Source organism: Gymnodraco acuticeps, unplaced genomic scaffold (genome assembly GCF_902827175.1).
Source record: "Gymnodraco acuticeps unplaced genomic scaffold, fGymAcu1.1, whole genome shotgun sequence".
In the NCBI taxonomy this organism is placed as follows: domain Eukaryota; kingdom Metazoa; phylum Chordata; class Actinopteri; order Perciformes; family Bathydraconidae; genus Gymnodraco; species Gymnodraco acuticeps.
In genome coordinates, this window is record NW_022992085.1 from 381,383 (window position 1) to 403,784 (window position 22,402).

Genomic DNA, 22,402 nt, shown 5'->3' on the forward strand with positions numbered 1-22,402 from the left:
TTACGTGTTACAGTGTTAATATGTGTTACAGTGTTAATATGTGTTACAGTGTTACAGTGTTAATATGTGTTACAGTGTTAATATGTGTTACAGTATTAATATGTGTTACAGTGTTACAGTGTTAATATGTGTTACAGTGTTACAGTGTTAATATGTGTTACAGTGTTACAGTGTTAATATGTGTTACAGTGTTAATATGTGTTACAGTGTTAATATGTGTTACAGTGTTACAGTGTTAATATGTGTTACAGTGTTAATATGTGTTACAGTGTTACAGTGTTAATATGTGTTACAGTGTTACAGTGTTAATATGTGTTACAGTGTTAATATGTGTTACAGTGTTAATATGTGTTACAGTGTTAATATGTGTTACAGTGTTACAGTGTTAATATGTGTTACAGTGTTACAGTGTTAATATGTGTTGCAGTGTTAATATGTGTTACAGTGTTAATGTGTTACAGTGTTAATATGTGTTACAGTGTTAATATGTGTTACAGTGTTAATATGTGTTACAGTGTTACAGTGTTAATGTGTTACAGTGTTACAGTGTTACAGTGTTAATATGTGTTACAGTGTTAATATGTGTTACAGTGTTACAGTGTTAATATGTGTTACAGTGTTAATATGTGTTACAGTGTTAATATGTGTTACAGTGTTACTATGTGTTACAGTGTTAATATGTGTTACAGTGTTAATATGTGTTACAGTGTTAATATGTGTTACAGTGTTACAGTGTTAATATGTGTTACAGTGTTAATATGTGTTACAGTGTTAATAGTGTTACAGTGTTAATATGTGTTACAGTATTAATATGTGTTACAGTGTTACAGTGTTAATATGTGTTACAGTGTTACAGTGTTAATATGTGTTACAGTGTTACAGTGTTAATATGTGTTACAGTGTTAATATGTGTTACAGTATTAATATGTGTTACAGTGTTACAGTATTAATATGTGTTACAGTGTTACAGTGTTAATATGTGTTACAGTGTTAATATGTGTTACAGTGTTACAGTGTTAATATGTGTTACAGTGTTAATATGTGTTACAGTATTAATATGTGTTACAGTGTTACAGTGTTAATATGTGTTACAGTGTTAATATGTGTTACAGTGTTACAGTGTTAATATGTGTTACAGTGTTAATATGTGTTGCAGTGTTAATATGTGCACCATTATATGCGATTAGCTTGTACAGGACAACTCAGAAACAAACATGATTAACATTAACATCTTCTACATTGTATTTCCAAATCATTTGTATGTCAAAAAGCCCTTTGAAAAAGCCTTGTGTATGAATTTTGCCTTATTTACATGGCTTAATACTTGTTTTTGCATTATTGTGAACGTAAATCTTTCAATTTGTTTATTCTGTGTCCTTGACTTTGTGTTGAGTCTTGTTTTTTTACCCTTACACTCTTCTTTCTGCACAAATGTGTGATGTTTATTTTGCATTGTTTACTCTCTGAAAGCCAGGAGCAGTTTATAATATCATTCTTGTTTGTACCTCAGCCCCATTGAAGATTTGTCTCCTTTCTTTCTTCTACTTCTACTCCTCATGAATACTAAATGTGTGTCCATAATACATTTTCCCACACCGCTATGATCTCAGATGACCCCTCGGTGTGCGTACAGCAGCGTTTCAACACAGATTGGCATGTCGTCTCTGTCACATTCCAAAAATAAATTACTGCCTGCATAAGGTAATCTGAGAATGAAGGCAGGTTATATGTCCTGTACCAGCATACTTCATATCCTCATGCTCTGAACATCAATACGATTAAAGTATTGGTCTGAGATTGTTTTGTAAAGCCAGATCAACGTACATTCTGTGTTATCGTCGCACATGTCGGGATCTTTACCCTCAGGTTTGAAGAGGAATCACTGTGAGATTTTAGTTTTAGAAGATAGGTTAGGTTGGTTTATTGATTAGCTGATCATTTATTCAGTTGTTTGATTATACCTCTTTTGGTGTTATGATTAAAGTTTCCCCCTTGTATGAATTACAATTATTACTCTATCTATTAGCCACAAAAGATACGAAAATTGCGGTAATATGTCATTTTTCCTGACATAGAAGTATGTTTTAGACTTAGAGCATTAGAGCTCAGCATATTGGAAATATATGTGACAAACAGCCTCATAAATAGGAAATTGTATAATTTAAATGTTAAAAATGCACATAACCACCAATGAAATGGATTAAGATCATTTGCATTAACCTGAATAATAGCCAAAGGATACATTCTGTGGCTGCAGGCACAAGTTACTTTGCATAGTTGTAAATTACAACCTTGTTTAACCTAAGCAACCTCCACCAATAATGCACCTTAAGTCTTATTCCTATCATAGATAGTTGGATACTATTTTACGTAACCTTTTCTATAAACACAGTACATCATAAATACATGTCAGTCTAAAATAAGTTGTGCAAACAGAGTTGATGTGTATGTAACCTCCATTCCTGTACATTAATCTAACTTTCCTCTAACCTTTTGACTTTATTTGGAAATCTGTAACTCCTCCAATGATTATTATAAGAGTATATTGTGATACCATATACAGAAGGACGATCAGATTAATATAGCGTGCCTTTACTGTACCAAAACTGCAACACAGATCATAAAGGTTCCTTCCACTATATGATATATTCAAACATTTTTTGTATGTTTTAATTAGGATTGAAGTCTTGTTTCATTTTTTATTGTATTTTTTACATTGTGTTTTTTTACTTTTCGACTGTGGACCAAACACCAAGACAAATTCTTGTATGTGCAAACCTACACGGCAATAAAACCCTGTTATGCTGTAGGAGGATCAAGGTAAATTGTGGGCATGAACAGAAAAACACTACACACATTGTATGTATGAATTTTAAACAGTGGCCTATACGCATGTAAGTTCACTTTACGCATCGGTGATGTACTTTTAATGTGTCAGTGTTTTGGGTCAAATGTGCCACAGGTTGAAAGCAGACTACCAGTTTAAGATCATGTTGTTTGACTGATCTTTATGTCGCTTGAGTTTGCCGGCGACAATATATATATATTTCGGGAACAAGGGAGAGAGCGATGAGTTGGGTGTTATTAACCCTGCCTCCATCCCCAGCCCGGCCACTCGCAGAGCTCCTCCCGCCCCCTCCCGGCTCCGCGCACCGCTCATCAATAGGGAGCACATTTGAATAATGTGTGAGCACTTGGACTGGAGCCAATCAGCTGTCAGAGGACCGTGATGAATCGCAATGCATTATTGATAATAATAATTACGTTGACATGCGCATTTCTACTTGAGGGGGACTAATTTGCCAAGCAGAAGAAATTTGTAGAAGAAGGAGAGGAAATATTGTTGGCAACTCTTTGCTCCTGATGGTTGCATCATGTCGAGGCGCAAGCAAGCCAAACCGCAGCACATCAACTCCGACGAGCCCGGTGCGTTAGAGAATGGTAAGTTTACGCACAACATATTTGTTTGTTTCCCGAAAAACGTAACATACAGCTTCGCCATGCCATGTTGCAAAACTATCGACATTTTATCTCAAAAGTTGGGGGCTGCATTTCACATCGTTCCACTCGCACTTTGACCTGTTGCTGTCTGTTTGAATTGACCAGAAATAAGAACTGAGCCTCAGTCACTGGACCCAAATCTGAAATCATTTTTAACACAATACAGGTGTTCCGCGAGGAGGGTTTTAAACGACTACACTGTAATTTGTTTTACTTTGTTCACAGAAAGACGATACATTGAGACATTTTGTAACTTTTTCTGTTTGATTAATGTACTATTTTACAATTTCTTCCTAAACCGATATCGTTTGAGCAGTATTTTCGATTGCAAACATTATAACTTATTTGGCTTAATTAAAGCCTCTTTTGCTGCCTGTTGATTCATTGATATATTGAACATTTACTTGAGTAGTTGTGTGGCTAAGAATGAATGTCTACGATGGTCTGGGTGTATTTTATGTGTAGGCCTATCATTTTACTTTCATATAATTCTGATTCTACATTTGGCTTAATTTGTCATGAAACGTCGCTTTCATTTGGTGGCAAATATTAGTGCGTATGCCTTCAACGCTCTTTGGCTGAATTTAAAGTGGTTTTGTTGAAATTGTTTGTATTGTAAATTACATTTCAACTTCGTGTAACTACATTGATCATTCATGTTTTGGTGGAATTTGTTTGCAAGCGTTCATCGATATTGAGGGTTTTAAACAAAGCTGCCCAAAAAGAACTGTCTGAAATGGGACTCTGGAGTAAGCTGACCAATAAATCCCCCAGTTTAATGCATGACTGTTTCCTTTCGTACATATGTGGAGAGGTGGGGGATGGAGCAGTGGCCTTTTTGTGGAGACTGGGTGGGGGTGCGTTTTCGTGTTGCCATATGCAAGCTCCCGTAGCTGCTGGCGCAAGTTAGACCTCACCTTATAATTGGGAAAGTTTGCGAACAGGACAGCTACTGAGCTTTGTGATGTGTATCTACATTTCAGGAAAAAAGCGTTTTTGATGAAATATGTCATATTTTGTGAATCACTTAGGTCCATGCATTGAATGGTTAGTCTGACCTCGTGTCATGTATCCCACCATAGGTGATCAGATGCAGGTCATGCGCCGTCAAGTGGTAAACTAGAGCATTGCCTCCTAATATTTACTTCATAATCGACTAATTGAGACTTTTGGGGGATCAATAGTTGTTAAATATTATCTCTATTTACAAATTCAACTCTGTCGAAGTTAATTACATTATGATAAGAGCGTCTGTATTGGTGCGTAAATGTGTGTGGCTGAGTCCTCAAAGCTCAGAGTGTAATGCTATTTGTAACTTTTCTTTTTGCTACTCTGCTTCAATGCCTCCTGGTGAGCTATTAACAAGTCCAACAGTTTCCTCGGGCAAATGCAAACAGGTGGTCTACCCCCTTTCTTTGAGGCATTAGCATTTAACAATACACCCAGTTGTGAAATGGCCTCTTGGTTAGCAGACAAATTAAAATGCTCACTTGGAGCACTTATCAGGCTGTGAAACTGCTTCATGCTAATCAACATAGAATTACCATTTTTTTTAAAAACCCATGTTTGCATACTAAACTTAAACTTGTTTTTCCTTTCTACTCTTTGTTACAAACAAGAACTTAAAATTCAGTTTATAGATATTCATGAATTATTGCAGAAACTAGATTTACATTTCTCTGCGTGTTATAGGAGTTACACGTTTTGTCCCACACTGGCAACTGATCTGATTTTGAGCAAAGTACCTTGGTGGAGTATTTCAGAAACGCAGTAATGTAATGCCTGTGGCTCTTTGTCTTCCTGGACATTGTTTAGGGTAATGTCAAAGGTAGAGGGTTGCCCTCTGCTGGCCCTGAAGGCAAATTCAAAGACTTTAACAACCCAATGACAAAAGAAAGGGAACATCATACAATACAAATGAATACAGTTTACCACTGAATCGAATTATCTATGTGTCACAATGGCAACAATAATTTAACAAAAAATGCTTTAGAGAATTTCTTGTTCTTACCACAATTAGATTTTTCTTGGTGATTACCAATGGGAATATTTTTACAATACTATTTATACTAATTGTATTGGTCAGATATTGTCATTCAAAGCATATTATTAAATCCCTGTACCCTCTTTTTTTTCTCAAGGAATTCCTCGTGATGATCAAGTTGAGGAGATTGGAAATGAAGGGAAAGGGATCAGAATGGACGACACCAGGGTCTGCAAAAAGTGTTGTGCCGAATTCTTCAATGAAGAAGAATATGTTAAGCATGAGAAAAAATGCACAAAAAAACAGCAAGGGCTCATCCTGAAAAATGGAGATGGCAATGGAGTGCCTGAGGGATATTCACAAGTCTCCCCCGACAACCCTATGAGTGACCAGGATGACAGCCAGTCCAGCAGCCAATCCCCATTAAATGCCAATCCAGACCAGCTGCAAAGAACAGAGGACGAGTCCAACATGAACGCAGAGGACTCGGGACAGCATGATCAGACGGGGATGCCTACTAGCCCTGAGATGAATTATCATCACTCGCTCAAAATGCAAGATACAAATGTCACTCTTGAAACCATGGCAGACACCAAAGTGGCAGTTTCCCAACATTATTCCAACAATACAGCTCTGATCTCATCACAGGAAGCCATACAAGCCATCCCGATGATCTTGGAACAGTTAGTTTGCCTTCAGCAACAGCAGCTACAGCAAATCCAGATCACAGAACAGATTCGAATCCAAGTATCCATGATGACTCCAAACTGTCTGCAGTCATCGGTAGGGGCAGTAATGGACCCTCTGAAAGCCCTTGGCGCACATCTCTCTCAGCAGTTGTCAGCTGCAGCTGCTCTGATAGGAAAAAGGACAGGCAGTCAAAGCCTTTCTATGGAGGCAATGAAGCTAGGTAAATTAACTCTGCCAGTTGGCATCCATCCCTGTCTACCTGAAGCAGTGGAATCTTTTACTTCTAAAACTGACCCTTTGAAAGCAATCCCAGATCTGGCTAGCCGTTTACCAGGACAACTTCCGCAGTCACCAGTTGTCATGGGTTTCACTAACGGCTCCAACGGTGTCCATGCCGACATTGAGTCCTCTAAAAAAATGAAGCCGGCGATGCCGATTGTCCCTCCAGAACCAAAGAATGGCGACTCGGCATACAGGCACAAGTGTAAGTACTGCGGAAAGTCCTTTGGCAATGACAGTGCTCTCCAGATTCACTTGCGTTCTCACACTGGCGAGAGGCCTTTCAAGTGTAATATTTGCGGCAACCGCTTCACAACCAAAGGAAACCTCAAAGTGCATTTCCAGAGGCATAGAGACAAGTATCCTAACATCGGCATGAACCCACATCCTGTGCCCGAGCACCTTGACAACATCCCCACCACCAGTGGCATTCCCTATGGCATGTCTATGCCCATGGATGAGTCAAATATGACCGACATTAAGCCTATGTTGCCTCAGCCAGCTGCTGGTTTCCAACAGTCACCTGTACCATCATTGAAGACATTTGACAGCTCCGCAGGGGACCCATTTCCCCAGAGACCTTCCCCATCTACAAGCGACATCTCCCCAACCATTTCCTCTCATGTGTTTGGACAAGAAACGGCAGTGGATCTACATCAGAAGGATACTAAAGAACTGATAGGCGCCCTGCATCATATGAACAGTAATTCCCTTATAGGTGAACAAAGCTCTGGAACTGCAAAACTTCAGCAGATGGTGGATGGCCTGGAGAAGAGGACCAACGACCCCAACGAGTGTGTCATCTGCCATAGAGTCCTCAGTTGCCAGAGCTCGCTCAAAATGCATTACCGCACACATACCGGTGAGAGACCCTACAAGTGCAAAATCTGTGGACGCGCATTCTCCACCAAGGGTAACCTTAAAGCCCATTACGGAGTGCACAGGGCTAACTCTCCTCTTAAAATGCAGCACTCATGTCCCATCTGCCAGAAGAAGTTCACCAACGCTGTGGTTCTGCAGCAGCACATCCGCATGCACATGGGTGGGCAGATCCCCAACACCCCTATGCCAGAAACCCCGTTTGAAGCAGCAGAAGCCATGGAATTATCTCTGTCGGAGGAGAACTCTACAGATATCCTTGGTTTTGAAGCAAGCTTGGAAGATCCTGAGCCAGAGCTGAACTCCCAGAAACCAGACGACACCTCAGATTCCCTCCCGCCCGCCTCTGAGGAACCACCACAGAATCAGACTCCCCCCATCCTGTTTTCGAGCCTTGAAGTTTTAAAGAGTCTGACCTCGGCTCTTGAATTGAAACGACAGAGCAGCACTGCTTCGGAGAGTGAGGGACTGTCCCTACCTCCTCCCAGAGAGCAGGAGTATCAGAACGGCCGCAGCCCTGCCATTTCTGACCAGTCGGCCATGTCCTATCACTCATCTTCCCCACTAAACAACAACCCAAATTGTAGCAAATCTCCTGAGGCTCCCAGTAATGAATTTGCCCACAGTTTTTCTAGACCAGAGGGTGATGGCGGTGCTCAAGGTGGCACTGAGTCAAGTGGAGCTCTTGACCTCACATCTTCCAGCAGCTTCACCCCCAAAGCAATAAAAGAGGAACCTGGCATGCCATACGCAAATGGAGACTATGGTGAGTTTATTTGAAAACAATTTAATCAAAGTATTTTAGAGGTTGTCATGTTGGATGCTTAGATCTAATATTTCACCTTTTTTTTTTTTTTTTTAAAGTATCTGGCAACATGTTCATGAGGATGCCATCAAGTCTGGATAGTCTGGAGATGAAGCTTTCTTCAGAGAATCCGTTGGGCCCTCACGGTTTGTTCAGCTCCCATATGCCTCAGGGAACCGCCATGCCCTCGTCCATCTCCAGCGCACCTCGACGATCATCCAAACAACACATTTGTCATGTCTGCTGCAAGAACTTCTCATCTGCCAGCGCCTTGCAGATCCACGAGCGCACTCATACAGGGGAGAAGCCATTTGCCTGCAATATCTGTGGCAGGGCTTTCACCACCAAGGGAAACTTAAAGGTAAGTCATAATGGTCTGACAAAGGGCTGAGTATTTTGAAGTTCTCGAATATCGAGCATTGTGATGGGATTAATATTAACTATGTCTTGTCTCTAGGTACACATCGGCACTCACATGTGGAACAACACGTCGCGGCGTGGCCAGCGCCTGTCTCTGGATAATCCCATGGCGCTGATGGCAATGAGCTCCGAGGCAAAGATGATGCCAGAAATGATGCAGGCCCCCAAAGACCTGGGTCCTCCACCAATGAACTTTGAACAGTCTCTGTGGAACCAGTATGCTGCTGCCTTCAGTGGAGGCCTGGCCATGAAGACCAACGAGATCTCTGTCATCCAAGGGGGTGGCATCCCCCTTCCAGGGAGCCCTGCTGGTGGGCCTCTGATTGGCTCCACTGGGGGCCTCATGAAGATGGATGGATCCCACTCAGGCTTGCCTGTCTCAATGGCCGAAATGGAGAAGAACAGCTCCAGCATCGTGCCAAAATTGCAGTTCCAACATTTCATGGAGGAGGGTAAAATTGCAGTTAACTAGGCTTTTTTCTTAGCCTTTACTCAATTTACCAAATGAACTCAGTTTTTGAATGTCTCCCTTTTTGAATGAGGTACAATCAATATTCAGTGAGAACCTTTGAGAATCTACTAGATAGGTTGAATTGTTCCAGTAATTTCATTGCAGCGGTCTCTCTCCTCATCTGAATGATTCTCAAGTGTTTTGTTTTTTTTGTTGGAATTGATATAACTACTGTGGTTGTATTTTATTTGATATAAATATATATACGGGTATTTTTCCTGTGACTTTTGTTTTGCTGTCTATCCAGAAGTTTGAATGTACAACTTACTTGAAACTGCTTTAATTCAGACTGTCTCCTTGATACTTTGTGAAGGATTTTGACTTTAATAGGAAGTTTCAGGGCATGAATTTTTAAAGGAAACCGTGTCTCACTGTTCAGAAATATTGGTGTAGTTAACCGTATATATCTAGAATGACTACTTTAACTCATTGTGTGCCAAAGGTTTTATGACATTGTTCATTTTTGTAGTGGTAAATGTCATTAGCTTGTCTCATTTTGAAAGGGCTTTTGATCAGACTGACTTATTCAAGTGTCTTGTCCATTAAATGAAGGTGCAACAGTTCACTCATCTATTTTGGATCTCATTCTAATACAAAATAGGCTTTCATTATTGTTGTCAGTGTTAAGATAGGTAATGATTTCAAGCTTTTGTCAAGTGCCTAACTAGACTTGTTTATTGTTGCTGTGTCATTGACTGAACAATAAGGTTGTAATTGAGGCTCTCTCATACTGATACATTTATGTGTTGCACCGTTTAATAATATAGCATTGTATTTCATATTTTCATCAACAAAAGTAACATATTCCACTTGTAAATCTGAAGATTCAAATTTAGTTGGCTGAGTTCTGAAGGCTTCTATATGGTCGATGTTCTCATGCCTGCACTTTATATCAGGTTTTAGTTACATTTACATTTTTATAGTTACATTTCACTGATTTGTATTGTGATGGCTAAGAGGGGAAAAGGCAAATCAACAATTTCGTTAACTTTTCCTTCCTGTCAATGTTGTGTGTTGCAACCATTTAGTGTAATTGTCACTCATTTTTTTCCGTATCAACTTGTAGCATCATTAATTTATAATTCACAAAATGCTTGAGGTTAGGGGGTAAGTTCTACCTCGTTTAGATTTTAGTTGTCCTCCGTGCCCCCTTCTCTCAACGCAATGCGCTGTATGTTTTCTGATACATTCTCGAGTACATGATGAGATTTTCATTCTCAACCTGCTGAGTTGAACTAATGAATGTATCACTGGACACTTTACACAACTCAGAATGGTCAGAGTACTTTGTAGGCCCCTGCTGTACATTCCTTATCGATATGCATTTGCCAAGTTGTGCCTTTCTTTAGCAAACCATGTCAAAACTGCTTTCAGGTTGGTCTCTACAATTAAAGTGATGTTGAGCCAATTTGGCCTGTTTACAATGTAAATGTTTTTTTTTTTTTCAAATGTTTCCTACACCTTAATATTTTCTGATTTTGAAAAATAAAATCAGGTTGATTTTTTCAATACTTATGTTGTCTTCACTTCACCACTGGCGCTGTACCCAAACTTATTGAAGGACAACATCTCTGACTGAACACAGCTGGCAGGGAGCCAATTTGATAGTGTAATTTTGTATTATCTCCCCCTTAACTGAAATGCCCGCAGTTTAAATGTACATATAAAATCCCTTATTTACATCAATTCACCTTCAGTTTACTCGGGTATTTCTTAGTATGCTCATGACCCACCAGTAGCCATTAATCCCTTCTCATTTTGCATTCTCAACGAACAACTATTTGCATCTACAACTGAAGCATACTTGCCAATCATGTTCACAATTCATTAAGGTCAACTATACAGTGGCATATTTTACATGAAACAAATCTTTTGGTGCATTTAAACCAATTTACAGAGTAAGCAGCACTGCCTGCACTAGAAATGACAACTTTACAATAAGTCATGTTCAGTTTTTGTTGTGTATGAGACCATTTGGTTTAATTCTGTCAAAGACAACAAAACACTTGCCCAAACATTCAAAGTAAAATAAGAACATACAATAACAATTTTAAGCATGAATTTGATGCATGACGAGAGATAGAAACACTAAGAGATAGAAGGGTACAAGATGGCTCTTCCTCTTACTTGGCTGAATCTGAATTCAAAGCTGTATCACTACATTACTACATTTAGCTATATTGGCATAGCTCTTACACCTGTTTTAGAAGCATATGATTGCTGCTAGTATTAGAAGGGGAATTCTGCATAACTAGTAGGCAACTAATACTTTAGGCACTTTATAAATATGTTTTGCTAATACTGGCACTCAAACTGAAGTAACATTTTAAATGCATGACCTTGGCTACTTTGCTACTTGACATTTCGGTATAAAAGAGTATCAGCTACTTCTACTAGGCAACTGGTAGAGGTTAGTCTAGAAAAATCAGAGTTACAAGTAACAAAAGCTGCTTAAATAAGGGTCCTGGACAAACAATATGAAAATGTATTGGAACATAAATATAGTAGCTCAGAAAATGGAACCTCAAAACTACCATTAGGTGCAGTGGGATTACTTTGGTAGGCTAAGCCTGATGTCGACCACTGCTTAGTTATTTCCTAAAAATATGCCTTAGTCTATATGGAAATATGATGACAGGTATTTTTATAAACACATTATCCCCTGTTGCTTCTGATGGTGCCTTTTCCTAGAAATTATCAACAGCTAAACTATGAAATTGATGTTTCTAGTGACTCAAATGAAACTCCTACGAAAAGTGAAAGAAAAATAAATAAATAAGCATTCAGCCCTTGAAACAAATATTAGAAACAAAAGTCAACTATATTTATAATCAAATATAAGTGTCAGTGAATCATGATGACATAAAGTGTGCTTGGTGTATTGTAAGCTAACAGATCCAGCATCAGTGCAAACCTGCTCACTGTCCCCACCGTCCCGTGTGAGTGACAGCCGGGGAGCCTCCGCCCAGAAACCGCTCCTGCCAGGCGGACTGACAACAGCCTCCACCCGCTAACCGGGAGCTGCAGGAATGACCGACAATATTCCCCTACAACCCGTGAGGCGGCCGAAAAGAAACGACAGTAAAAACAGGAATGGGTAAGGGCGTTATACGGCATAGAATATTAATATGGATCCGTTTGTTGACGTATTTCGCTGGTCGGCTAACGTTAAATTGTTTACCGGAGCGCGAGACATTGTCTAAAACTAGCTTAGCAGTGGAGGTATTTGAAATATCAGTTAGGGGAAATCCAACGGCTAATATACAAATTCATGTTTTTGAACACGTTCTGGCCGTTTATAATAGCTCAGAAACTGCTAGCTTTAGCTCCAAGAGACATCCTTGTTCCGGGGTAGCAAGTGCATTTGACGCCCATGTCAATATGTGCCCTGTAGACTGAAACTGTCCTAGGGCCAATATACTACTAGGGCAGATACTACGCTGAAATGTAGGCCCTGATTTAAAACGATACCATGTTTTAAATTAACATGCTGGCTAAATGATGCCTTTTGTATGGTTATTTGTGATTTGCACATAAAGGGGCAGGCCTCTTGATGATGGAGAAAACACGCACAGGGCAGACACAGTGCTGAAATGCAGCCAATAATCAGACCAGGCTGTCATGGTGATGTCACCTCCTCTAATAATCACATAATACAAAGACAAAATGTCTGGAAATAAGCTGTTTATTATGCAGAGATACTGATCTGTAGCTAGCGGCTTTGTGTACAGTATGTTCTTGAGTTTGCAGTATAACTAGTCAAGCATGATGGCTATCATTGTGTCCAATTCACCTGTCCAACCTGACATGGTGGTTCAACTCTCAGTTACCAGTTTATATGCAATAGTCCTCCAACAGATCTCACCTTCACAAAGGTTGTAATGTTTGGCTTTCAGTTATTTTTCTTATCAATGGGCTAAACTAGAAACATATCTCTTTATAATGCTCCACAAACGACACCCTTAAATCATCGCAAAGGGGACTCAAAACCAGTTTGAACAAAAGCTGGGCATTATAATCTGCATGAAGGGAGCATTTGTTCCAGGACTGCATTTGCTGCAGCTAGATGTACCAAATAAAGCTGAAGTGTCCTATATATCAAGTAGAAGGGAGCTTTGAGAATGCAGACCTCAGCTGTTGCCAAATGACCTGTCTGCAATGTTAATGAAAGGGAAAAATCATTTGTTTATCCGCAATGTGATTCGGATACTCCCCACTGTGTAATGAAGTGCTTCTTGGCCCTTGACACTCCCTTCCATCATGTTTCATGAACATTGAGCAGATAGTTGTTCCATAAATCTGCTGAAAACAACAAACCAAACATTAAAAACACAAGATCTGCACTAAAGCTTGATAAGTTGTTTGATTCATTCGTAGGTTGATGACAAATGTATTGGTTTTGACAATGAACAAATCGTATACAGCTAATGTTAAACAGTTTATCAGACAAAACAACATATTTACATTTGTTAAGTTCCATTCTAGGGAATTTGAATAAGCTTTATTCAGTATTTGTACAAAATATTTGATAGAAGTAAAACAAGGTGTAGCACTTTTCCCCCTCCATGTTGGGCTTAGTTTTAAACAATTGATCAAGAAACTATTGGCAGAATGCCCACGACAAAAGTGCCTTTTTCACAGCAGGAATGTTGACTGTCATGGTGGGAACAGCACAGCTGGTGTTTATATAATTAACATGGCTCATTTTTATTCAGCTGTCACAGTAAACTGTCAACTCAGCCATCGTTGATTTTATTATATACACCTGTGTCCTTGCCTTCAGTGACATGTCAACATATCTTCTGTGTAAAAGGCCTGTCATTAGTCGCAGCCTCAATCTGTAAGGAAGTGCGGGGTCTAAAAACAGCAACAGCTTGATCTTCTACTCAAGATGACAGAAATCAGAAGTTGCTTTACAATGATACCACAAAGTAAATCATCTCTTGCATCTTATTGTATTTGATCCTATACCAAATACTACAAACTTGCATGCTTTGCATATCTTTAAATACAGTATCTATCATAACACTGAAATATCTCTTCATATGTGGGCCTGATCAATGTGGTTTCTCACTTGATGCAAGCTATACTGGAAATCCAGCAATTGCATATTTAATTGGAGAGGAACTGGTTCGTGTCCACTGCAAGGTTATCACAACAATCCCTAAACAAATGATCTGTTTTGTGAGGCCTATAGGTGTGTATTATACTAAGAAAGCAGTTTGATTGTTAAGTTAGGTCACTGGACTCTTATTGAGTGTGTGTTTGTGTAGAGCGGAAGGAGTGGCCACCCTTTTCCTGATTAAGTTCATATTTATCTTGTAAAGCATAATCTCTTCCGACTTCATGGTCACGGACCTTTAGCTAAGGCTTGTCTCTTCTTTGGTTTGAAGCTGAAATAAGCAACACATTAACTCAGAGATGTGACTGGAAATTCATTAAAAAAAGGACACACGACAGCTTCACACAAAACAACCCAGGGTAATGAGTCACACTAAAGATGTTCTTTCTAAAGTTAAGAATATGTAATGATTGGATGTTTATCAGGAGATTAATGTTTCTCCCACTCTTGCTCTCAGGTGCTGCCCGTGGTCGCGATGCTGTGGCATGGGCGACTTCCGTCCCCGCACCGTGTGGCTCGGCCACCCAGAAAAGAGGGAGCAGAGGTACCCGAGGAATGTCATTAACAACCAGAAGTACAACTTCTTCACCTTCCTGCCTGCGGTTAGTGTCAGTCAAAGGTCACCCCTCCACCCTCCCTCCTGTTCACCCCCAAAACCACCACCCACCTCTCCAGCGTGGCTCTTACTCATTGTCACTTTTTGGTTACATTTCACCAAAAACACTATGTTAGGAAGCGTGATCTTGGCTGTCATCTTGTACCAGAATATTAACCAGGGACAAAAGGTGGACATTGTATTCATGACTTATTTTGAATGAGCATCGGAGAGTCAAATGATGGTGGATCTGATGGTTATTTTACGGATATAGATTCATAATTTAGTCTATAACTTAGTGAAAGAGGACCATTATAACCCAAGGCTGTGTCTAGATATCAGAAATGGATTCCAACCATCAGATCAAAACCCAAATACATTCAGGTTACAATAATATAAAACACAAAAAAGCAGAAAAAGCTCACATTAAAGAGGCTGTAACTAGCAAATGTTTATCATTTTGGTGTAAAAAGTGACAAACAATGAATCAATTGTTGTTATCAGTGAGTTTCTGTTAATTGACTAGTTGATACAGTGAATAATTGTCTTAGCTTAGATACATACCTCACATTTTAAATATACATTCCTTCCTAATGTAGTCTTGTTTGCTAATTGTTAGTCTAACCCAAAATGTCGACATATTAGCATTCCTCCTTATGCTAGCACACATTTTGTACCTAACTTTGTGACTCGTGCGAGAGGGCAGTTCCTGACAGATGCACTGCCATCAGTATGTGTATGTATGAATGTACAGAATGTTAGTAAATGGTGCCATTTTTTTTACATTTGCTTTCATGTTATATCTTAATTGTATCACACAGAACAAAAGATATTAACAAGAACAGCAAAAGTAAAAATATTAGACATGGTGGGATGTCCTGGGTTCAGATCTACATCTAGATCACATTTAGCAAAACAAAAACATTTCCCCGAGCACCAGATCACATCCTTAGAAGAATATGGAAGATGCGTATGTTATTTGGTTGGAGGTTTTTCTTTCTAAGCGTTGTGATTTTGACCCTCGCATTTCCCCGGCTTGATTTACATATGAATTTGTTTTTTAGACATTCAGTTGTCTTAAGACCTTATGACCTTTTTCGTGTTTATGAAGTCAGACATTGAAGGTAGCTCACATTTGTTTGGAAAGACAAAGACAAGAGCAAAGTCTTTTTGCATTGCAAATTGTGATGCTTTTTATTTTCCTTGGTCATGCCAAGAACATCTTCTCACTGGAACATATTGAAGTCTTTATGTTTTCATTGTTTCTGCTCTCCACTTTCGTCGTTTTGGAAATGACGTACAGAAGTCATGTGAACGCACACGGGTGGTCATTCAATTGGGCAAAGGGTTCATTTTAAGAAGGACACTAATGCAAGTGTGTGTGCGTATTGTCACATAGATTGTTCATAAGGACAGAGTAGGAACACACTGTACACAATTTTGGATTCATTTTTGCATAAATTGATGGCTGACGTCCAAAAAACGTTTCTTGATGAATTTCATGGGATTTATTAAAAAAAAAAAAAAAAAAAAAAAAATGTAATCCTGCATTAATAAACTCAAAAATCTAAATGATAGGTTGTAGGAACCCTGTTTTTCCAGCAAATGTATGGTTGAAGCGGATTCTCCTAACGGCGAAGGCTCTTCAAAATGCTTGTTTTATGCAACAAACAAAATGCTGATTAAAATAAAAGCAAATATTCACATCAAAATCAGTCATGGCCTAGCAGCAAATGCCAAAACACTGTCATATACACAATAACTTACCACACTGCAAATATTGAACCCTCTGCTTCTCTGTTTTATTTCCACAGGTGCTGTTTAATCAGTTCAAGTACTTCTTCAACTTGTACTTTTTGCTCCTGGCCTGCTCTCAGTTTATCAACGAGCTACGACTAGGACCGCTCTACACCTACTGGGTCCCTCTGGTGTGTGACATTTCACTGACTGATAACCCTCTATCAACTCATTTGACTTTATCAGTGTTCAGAAGTTATTCTGATAGTATTTAGTTTTGATGGAAATAATGTAACAGTAGCCACAGCATGTATGAAGTTGATTTGTTGTTCTATATTTAGGAGAAATAACTATTTAATTTGGACATGTTTCACTCTTCAGGGTCTGGTTTTGGCTATTACCATCATAAGAGAGGCAGTTGAAGAAATAAGATGCTACCTTCGAGACAAAGAAGTGAACTCTCAGATTTACAGCAAGCTTTCAACAAGAGGTACGGATTGAAACAACATCCATAATATTCATCTGGCTGCTACTTCAAAATTATCTATTTACCTAATATATCATATTTCAATGACTTGCATATAGACTCTTATTGCTCTATTTACTATTTACTTGCACTATATTTTTCTGTTTATCTGTGTTTTGTGTTGCTCTGTTGGAGACACAAGATTACATAACTACACTGTAGCTATGTTCGTTTGACAAATAAAGAACCTTGAACCTTGGATCAGAAACTCAAAGGAAAACATTGAATATGTTTTGGTTGTGTTGATGAACCATGTTGCTTATTCCTCAGCATCAGCGTCTATTAACTGTACGAGGTTGGTCCTGTTCAAACTTATTGGGGCTAGGGGAAATGGTGGGGTAATTCAAAGCAGAGATTTAAAAGTGTACATAAGAGGCCTCGGTATAAAGTGCTACCAGCAATAAAAAGCAGGGGACCTCTTGTGGTTTCCATCACTTTGTCCCTTTCATGTGGCAGCTTGTTTTACCCATAAACACGACGACTGCTTGCCTCCATGATAGCGGCCCCCGAGAATATCTCGCGGTTTATAGAAGGTTTATGGTGTCAGGACTTGGTGTGTTGTTTTCTAGCATAGGAAGAATGTGCTTCAGTTGTCTTATTATTAATTAAATTGTTTTTTTTAATATATAAAATGAATTCACACGACTTAAAGAGATTTATTCATTTTTTTTGTGTTGAGAAAACGCTCGAAGAAGCAAAGATAATCCATTTTCGGAGAAAAAAAAAGCTATACATATTCACATTTATGTAGATTGAGCTTGTGAATGTATCAAAACTGAAATGTAAATAGTTTAATCAATAACGGACATTGTTGCAGGCTAATCTTCGTTTAACACATCGGTTAAATAGATGTAATGTCGCAGCTCTGATCACGAGTTAAGCGAAGCATGTGCGTGAGATAAATGTATAGATCAAAGCGTCATCTCTGACTTTAGAGTATATATTGCCACATTTAGTTTCTGAATGGTAAGGCTGCTGTGAAAATGTGTAAAATGTTTTTTTTGCAATAGTGGAGCGAGGCACTAATTTGAAGTCCCGTGAAGCCCGGACGCATAGCAATATTAATGCGCTTTAATGTCTTACATATGCAAAGCCCTGAGGTCACGACACAGGTCAGGGGTCAGTGATCTCTTCCAAACAATTCTGCCTGCTCTTTCCAAATGGAATGAGAGAAACGGATCAACTCCCCCTGCATTCTTTCAAATCTGCACAGAAAATGACCTTCCCAAATTCACTGGTGTTACTGCCGAGGCATGCAGGACAACAGTTCACCGAGGAGAAGAAACTCCTGTTCTTAAATCACATTTCATTAACCAAAAAACACAGGAGACGTTTGAGTGTTTTTAGATATGATGTCCGAGAGATCAATCCTATAAATGCTCTCAAATCTGTTCAATTATTTACAGATTCTTGATTGTTATACCTTTGTCATAAGCACACTTTATCAACATGACATTTTGTTCTTTATTTCAGGCACAGTGAAGGTTAAAAGCAGCGGCATCCAGGTTGGAGATCTTATAATCGTGGAGAAGGTTTGTCAAAGATCGTTTCATCCACATCTGTGAACAGTTTTGCTTTCCCCCGACTGTCCAGTTAGCGTTTATATGACAGCGAATAACGAGGGGGTTGTTAATGTGCTCTGCTGGTGAGAGAGGTGAAAAGAGTTAGTAAAGATTTTGTAATCTTCTGATCAATGCTGACTCTCCGCCTGTCAAACAACCTAAAATACCTTTTTAATTAGATCCCAAACAAATTCGATAAAGTACTTTTTATTGATACGTATTTTTTTTGACATCATGAAATGTGATAGTGTCGTTTTTTTAAGATATCTAATTTAGTGTGTGTTTTCTGAGGGAATCTGTTGTGTCGCAGAGTGAATTCTCTGAGGGCTTTGAAACATGAGAAGTGAGACCTGTTTCCAAACTGTTTCTGAATCCCTCATTTCAAAGCAGCTGAAGGAAAGGTCACACGTGTTGTCCTAGGCGTTTCTCTAATATGACTGAGTGATCCAGAGTTATGTTAGGACTCAGAAGCAGCAATGGCTAAACAAAAGAAGCCATCATGTGTTTGACTTTATTCTTCACCACTGATCAATAATCCATGCACGGTTCAGTTTTTGGGAAGCTGTCCAGATGCAGAATGTGTTTTGTGTCGTGGAGGGAGCGGGTCAGGCAGAGTGTAAAACCTGGTAAGGGTCCTGCTCGGGCCACGACAGGATGATTTGCTGCGGGGCTTATTATTTTGACTGACTGGCTGCCGGTAATGTGGCACATGAAAAGCTAAACGTCTCTACGGAAAAGTGCAGGATCCGGAAGTGATGTTAAAGTGATGTTTTTCTTTCTGCTTTTCTTTTTGTAGAACCAGCGAGTTCCTGCTGACATGATCTTTTTAAGGACCTCGGAAAGAAATGGTAAACATCTGCTGGTCATTCATCCAGATCACCACAACAGGCTGGATGGCTGGCTGGCCGGGGAAATGACTTGTTTAAAAAGAAAGGCGCTGAGGTGCAGGGATTAGCCCTGAGCCAGGACAGGAAGTCCTACAATGTCTAAATTGTAATTGAGTCCAGTACTAAACTATCACTCAAAGTGCAGCGTAGTGGAGAGTGGGTAATGTAGACAAAACACGACTCCCTCCTCATCTTCGCTAACCCGTTTTGTCTTTCAAATGAGAAGACCGTGAAAAGGAAGATGGAAGGACACACAGATATCAAATGCAAAGAGAAAACGGCAGGCTTAATCTGAATAATCAAATAAGGATTAAGACAAGATTTGTGATAACACGAAGATGGGGAATTGCATCGCACTTATTCATTTGCACATATACAAAATTACAATTGAATTCAAAGTACCTCCAAGGAACAGCGCATCAAAAATCACATCACAGGGACATGTTGTATGTGAGGTAAATCTAGTTGTTGTTGTTGTTGCCACTTCCTGTTGGAGGAAGGAAAACAACAGCTTTGTTTTACTGGAAATGTGCAGCTTGGTTATCTCTCTTCCATGTGGAGGCCATTAGGTCAATTATGAAGAGCCTAGGCCAGGATTGGGAGTTTTGGGCAGGATGACGCACGTAAGCCGGTGCGGGGGATGGGATCCACTTCTACCCCAGAAGTGCAGCTGTGTCCCATTCACAGGAGTTGCTGCTGTTCATTTGTGCTAAATGATTTTATTGCCCAAAAGGTTGTTAACTTGAAACGTCAGAAGAAACTCAGAAAGCAGCAACAGTTGACAGAAGCTTTCAGTGTCTGTTGAAATGTAAAAATAGTGACTTGCCCGATCAATGCCTCCTAGAATAGAGTGGGATGTCCTCTCCAGGCAAGGCATGGCATGTTTATTTATACAGCGCATTGCAACACAAGGCAATTCAGAGTGCTTAACACAAAACATTCGGATGTAGTGCAACATAAACGCATTACAACATGTCATAGAAAAGCCAAAGAATAGCAATTAAACAAACTAAGGTATACATTACAAGAATAAGTTGAGGTGTAAGATATGAGTTATTTGATTTATAACAGTGAGAAGTCATTGGCAAAATAAAAGTCTTCAGTCTTAATTTAAATAAGTTAAGAGTTGCAGTTGTCTGAGAGTTTTGTTCCTGTTATATGGAGTATAATAACTAAACGCTGCTTTTCCAGGTTTAGTTTTGACTGCAGACAGAAAGCAGACCCTTACCAGACGATCTAGCAATCTAGCAATCAAGTAGAAGATAAGAAATGTATTTTGGCCCGAATACATCTAGTGCTTCATAAACCAATGATTCTATTTTGGAGTCTCTGATTTGACATACAGGGAACCAGTGAGCTCCAATCTTCAGTTATGGATCTCCCTTGTTGATTTGATTTGGTTCTCCAGATGCAGCTGTCTGACACAAGACTTCTTCTTATCATTCTGATGAATAAGATAAATCCATGGACACGTTTTTACCAAACCCTGCTGAGACACAAGTCTTTTAATCCTTCATGCAGGGGGTCCGCGGGGTCTTAAAAAGTATTAAAAGTTGATTAATCAATTTAGCGAAGATTAAGGCTATTAAAAAGTATTAAACGGCATTTTCCAAAGTATTACATTTTGAAGCTTGTTTTCAATAAGTATATAAATGGTCCAAAGAGGTTGTATTCTACAGTCTGCCTGAATGTAATCATTGCGTAGGTGTGTAGTGTGATTCTGTGAAGTTTATTTATGGCATCCCGTTGGGTTTGACGTCATCTGAACAGGACATCTCGCGCTCACTGCTTGATAGCGCGCGAAGGTCCGTTTACGCCGGTTGTTAAACAACATCGTTATGGAGAAATGCAAGTTTGCGTCCAAACGGTTGGAAGATACGGAGGAAGGACAATCAATACTGTATATAGTCAATGTGAGGTAAAGTGTGTCGCCAAGGTAACCGGTTAAAACTCCAAGTGGCGATGAGGTCTTAAAATGTATGGGAAGGGTCTTAAAAAAGGTCTTAAAAGGGATTACATCTGACTTCAGGGTTCCTGCATACACCCTGTCATTGTTTGTTAAGGTGATAATAGTCTGACTTTAAATGGACCTTTTGTATCTTAAATTCAGATGGATACAAGCTTATCTATTGTTGCCCCCTAGGGGTGAATGTGTTTCCTCCATGAGTCTTCAGCTCTCGTCTCTCCTCCCCAGGCTCCTGCTTCCTGCGCACTGACCAGCTGGACGGAGAGACGGACTGGAAACTACGGCTCCCAGTGGCCTGCACTCAGAGACTGCCCACTGCTGCTGTGAGTCATAAAATAGAGGGGAGGCTCAGGAGTAAATGATATGCTGTGTTTATGCCATTGCTGTGCTTTGTGTTTAGCGAAATAAGTGCTGAGGAAGACGTGTAATTGCACTATGGTCTCAGAGAAGCGCGTCATTAGGACAGAGGAGTTATTTAACTGAGTGCAGGGTGGCCCGCTCATCACAGAGTGACTTAAAGTTCAAAGGTTAACCTCAGGCCTGTACTCTACACTCCACATGTTCATCAGTGTTAAATCAGTTAGGGGTTTTAAATGAATATTTTTTTCATTTAAATGTTCTATAGTCATGACAGTGGTCTCTATTTAACAGTTTCAATCAATATTAAACAAATAAGTATTAACTACTTACATTTCATTTGGCTTTAATGTGTAATTGGTTTGTTAGCAGTGAGCGACTTCATTTGTATTACTTACCAATTCATAAAAAGAAATAACAGCTGAAGGATTGTGACGTTTGACTCTAGACTTGACAAACTATTGTAACAGATCTTTTTACTATTATTATGAAACCTAATGATCTTTGATGGACAGCAATACAGTTTATTTAGTATGTAGTAAAAGGCTTAAAATGGCTCTCATTGGTCAAGAGCAGAATCA

At 39.4% G+C, this 22,402-nt stretch overlaps 2 protein-coding genes across 4 annotated transcripts in view; both read left to right on the plus strand.

Moving 5' to 3' along the window:
• Positions 1-3,374: 3,374 nt before the first annotated feature.
• Positions 3,375-10,580, plus strand: sall4 (spalt-like transcription factor 4). 2 transcript variants are annotated; one of them, XM_034202607.1, is made up of 4 exons: positions 3,375-3,441; positions 5,643-8,099; positions 8,198-8,499; positions 8,596-10,580. In XM_034202607.1, exons 1-4 carry the CDS (start codon positions 3,375-3,377, stop codon positions 9,028-9,030), a joined length of 3,261 nt encoding a protein of 1,086 aa, XP_034058498.1. In that variant the 3' UTR covers positions 9,031-10,580. The 2 variants fall into 2 exon arrangements, with proteins under 2 accessions (XP_034058498.1, XP_034058499.1); XM_034202608.1 differs by lacking the exon at positions 3,375-3,441 and adding an exon at positions 3,572-3,701 and having other exon boundaries at positions 8,596-10,578.
• Positions 10,581-11,947: 1,367 nt separating this feature from the next.
• The window catches only part of LOC117537337 (probable phospholipid-transporting ATPase IIA), a 41,514-nt gene continuing 31,059 nt past the window's right edge, over positions 11,948-22,402 (plus strand). The window contains exons 1-7 of one of the 2 annotated variants that reach the window (XM_034202522.1): positions 11,948-12,166; positions 14,649-14,793; positions 16,601-16,714; positions 16,905-17,013; positions 18,523-18,581; positions 19,408-19,459; positions 21,693-21,787. In XM_034202522.1, coding sequence (XP_034058413.1) covers positions 12,099-12,166; positions 14,649-14,793; positions 16,601-16,714; positions 16,905-17,013; positions 18,523-18,581; positions 19,408-19,459; positions 21,693-21,787 — 642 coding nt within the window. In that variant the 5' untranslated portion in view covers positions 11,948-12,098. Of the gene's footprint in view, positions 12,167-14,388; positions 14,551-14,648; positions 14,794-16,600; positions 16,715-16,904; positions 17,014-18,522; positions 18,582-19,407; positions 19,460-21,692; positions 21,788-22,402 lie in introns of those variants that run through there. The other variant, XM_034202523.1, reaches the window with a different exon arrangement.

What these genes read in the sequence shown, in the direction of transcription:
- sall4 (XM_034202607.1), top strand. Translation starts at nt 3,375, where the DNA reads ATGTCGAGGCGCAAGCAAGCCAAACCGCAGCACATCAACTCCGACGAG. An exon ending in ATACGCAAATGGAGACTATG is followed by an intron (nt 8,100 to 8,197) that starts GTGAGTTTATTT and finishes TTTTTTTTAAAG; the next exon opens with TATCTGGCAACATGTTCATG. An exon ending in CCACCAAGGGAAACTTAAAG is followed by an intron (nt 8,500 to 8,595) that starts GTAAGTCATAAT and finishes TCTTGTCTCTAG; the next exon opens with GTACACATCGGCACTCACAT.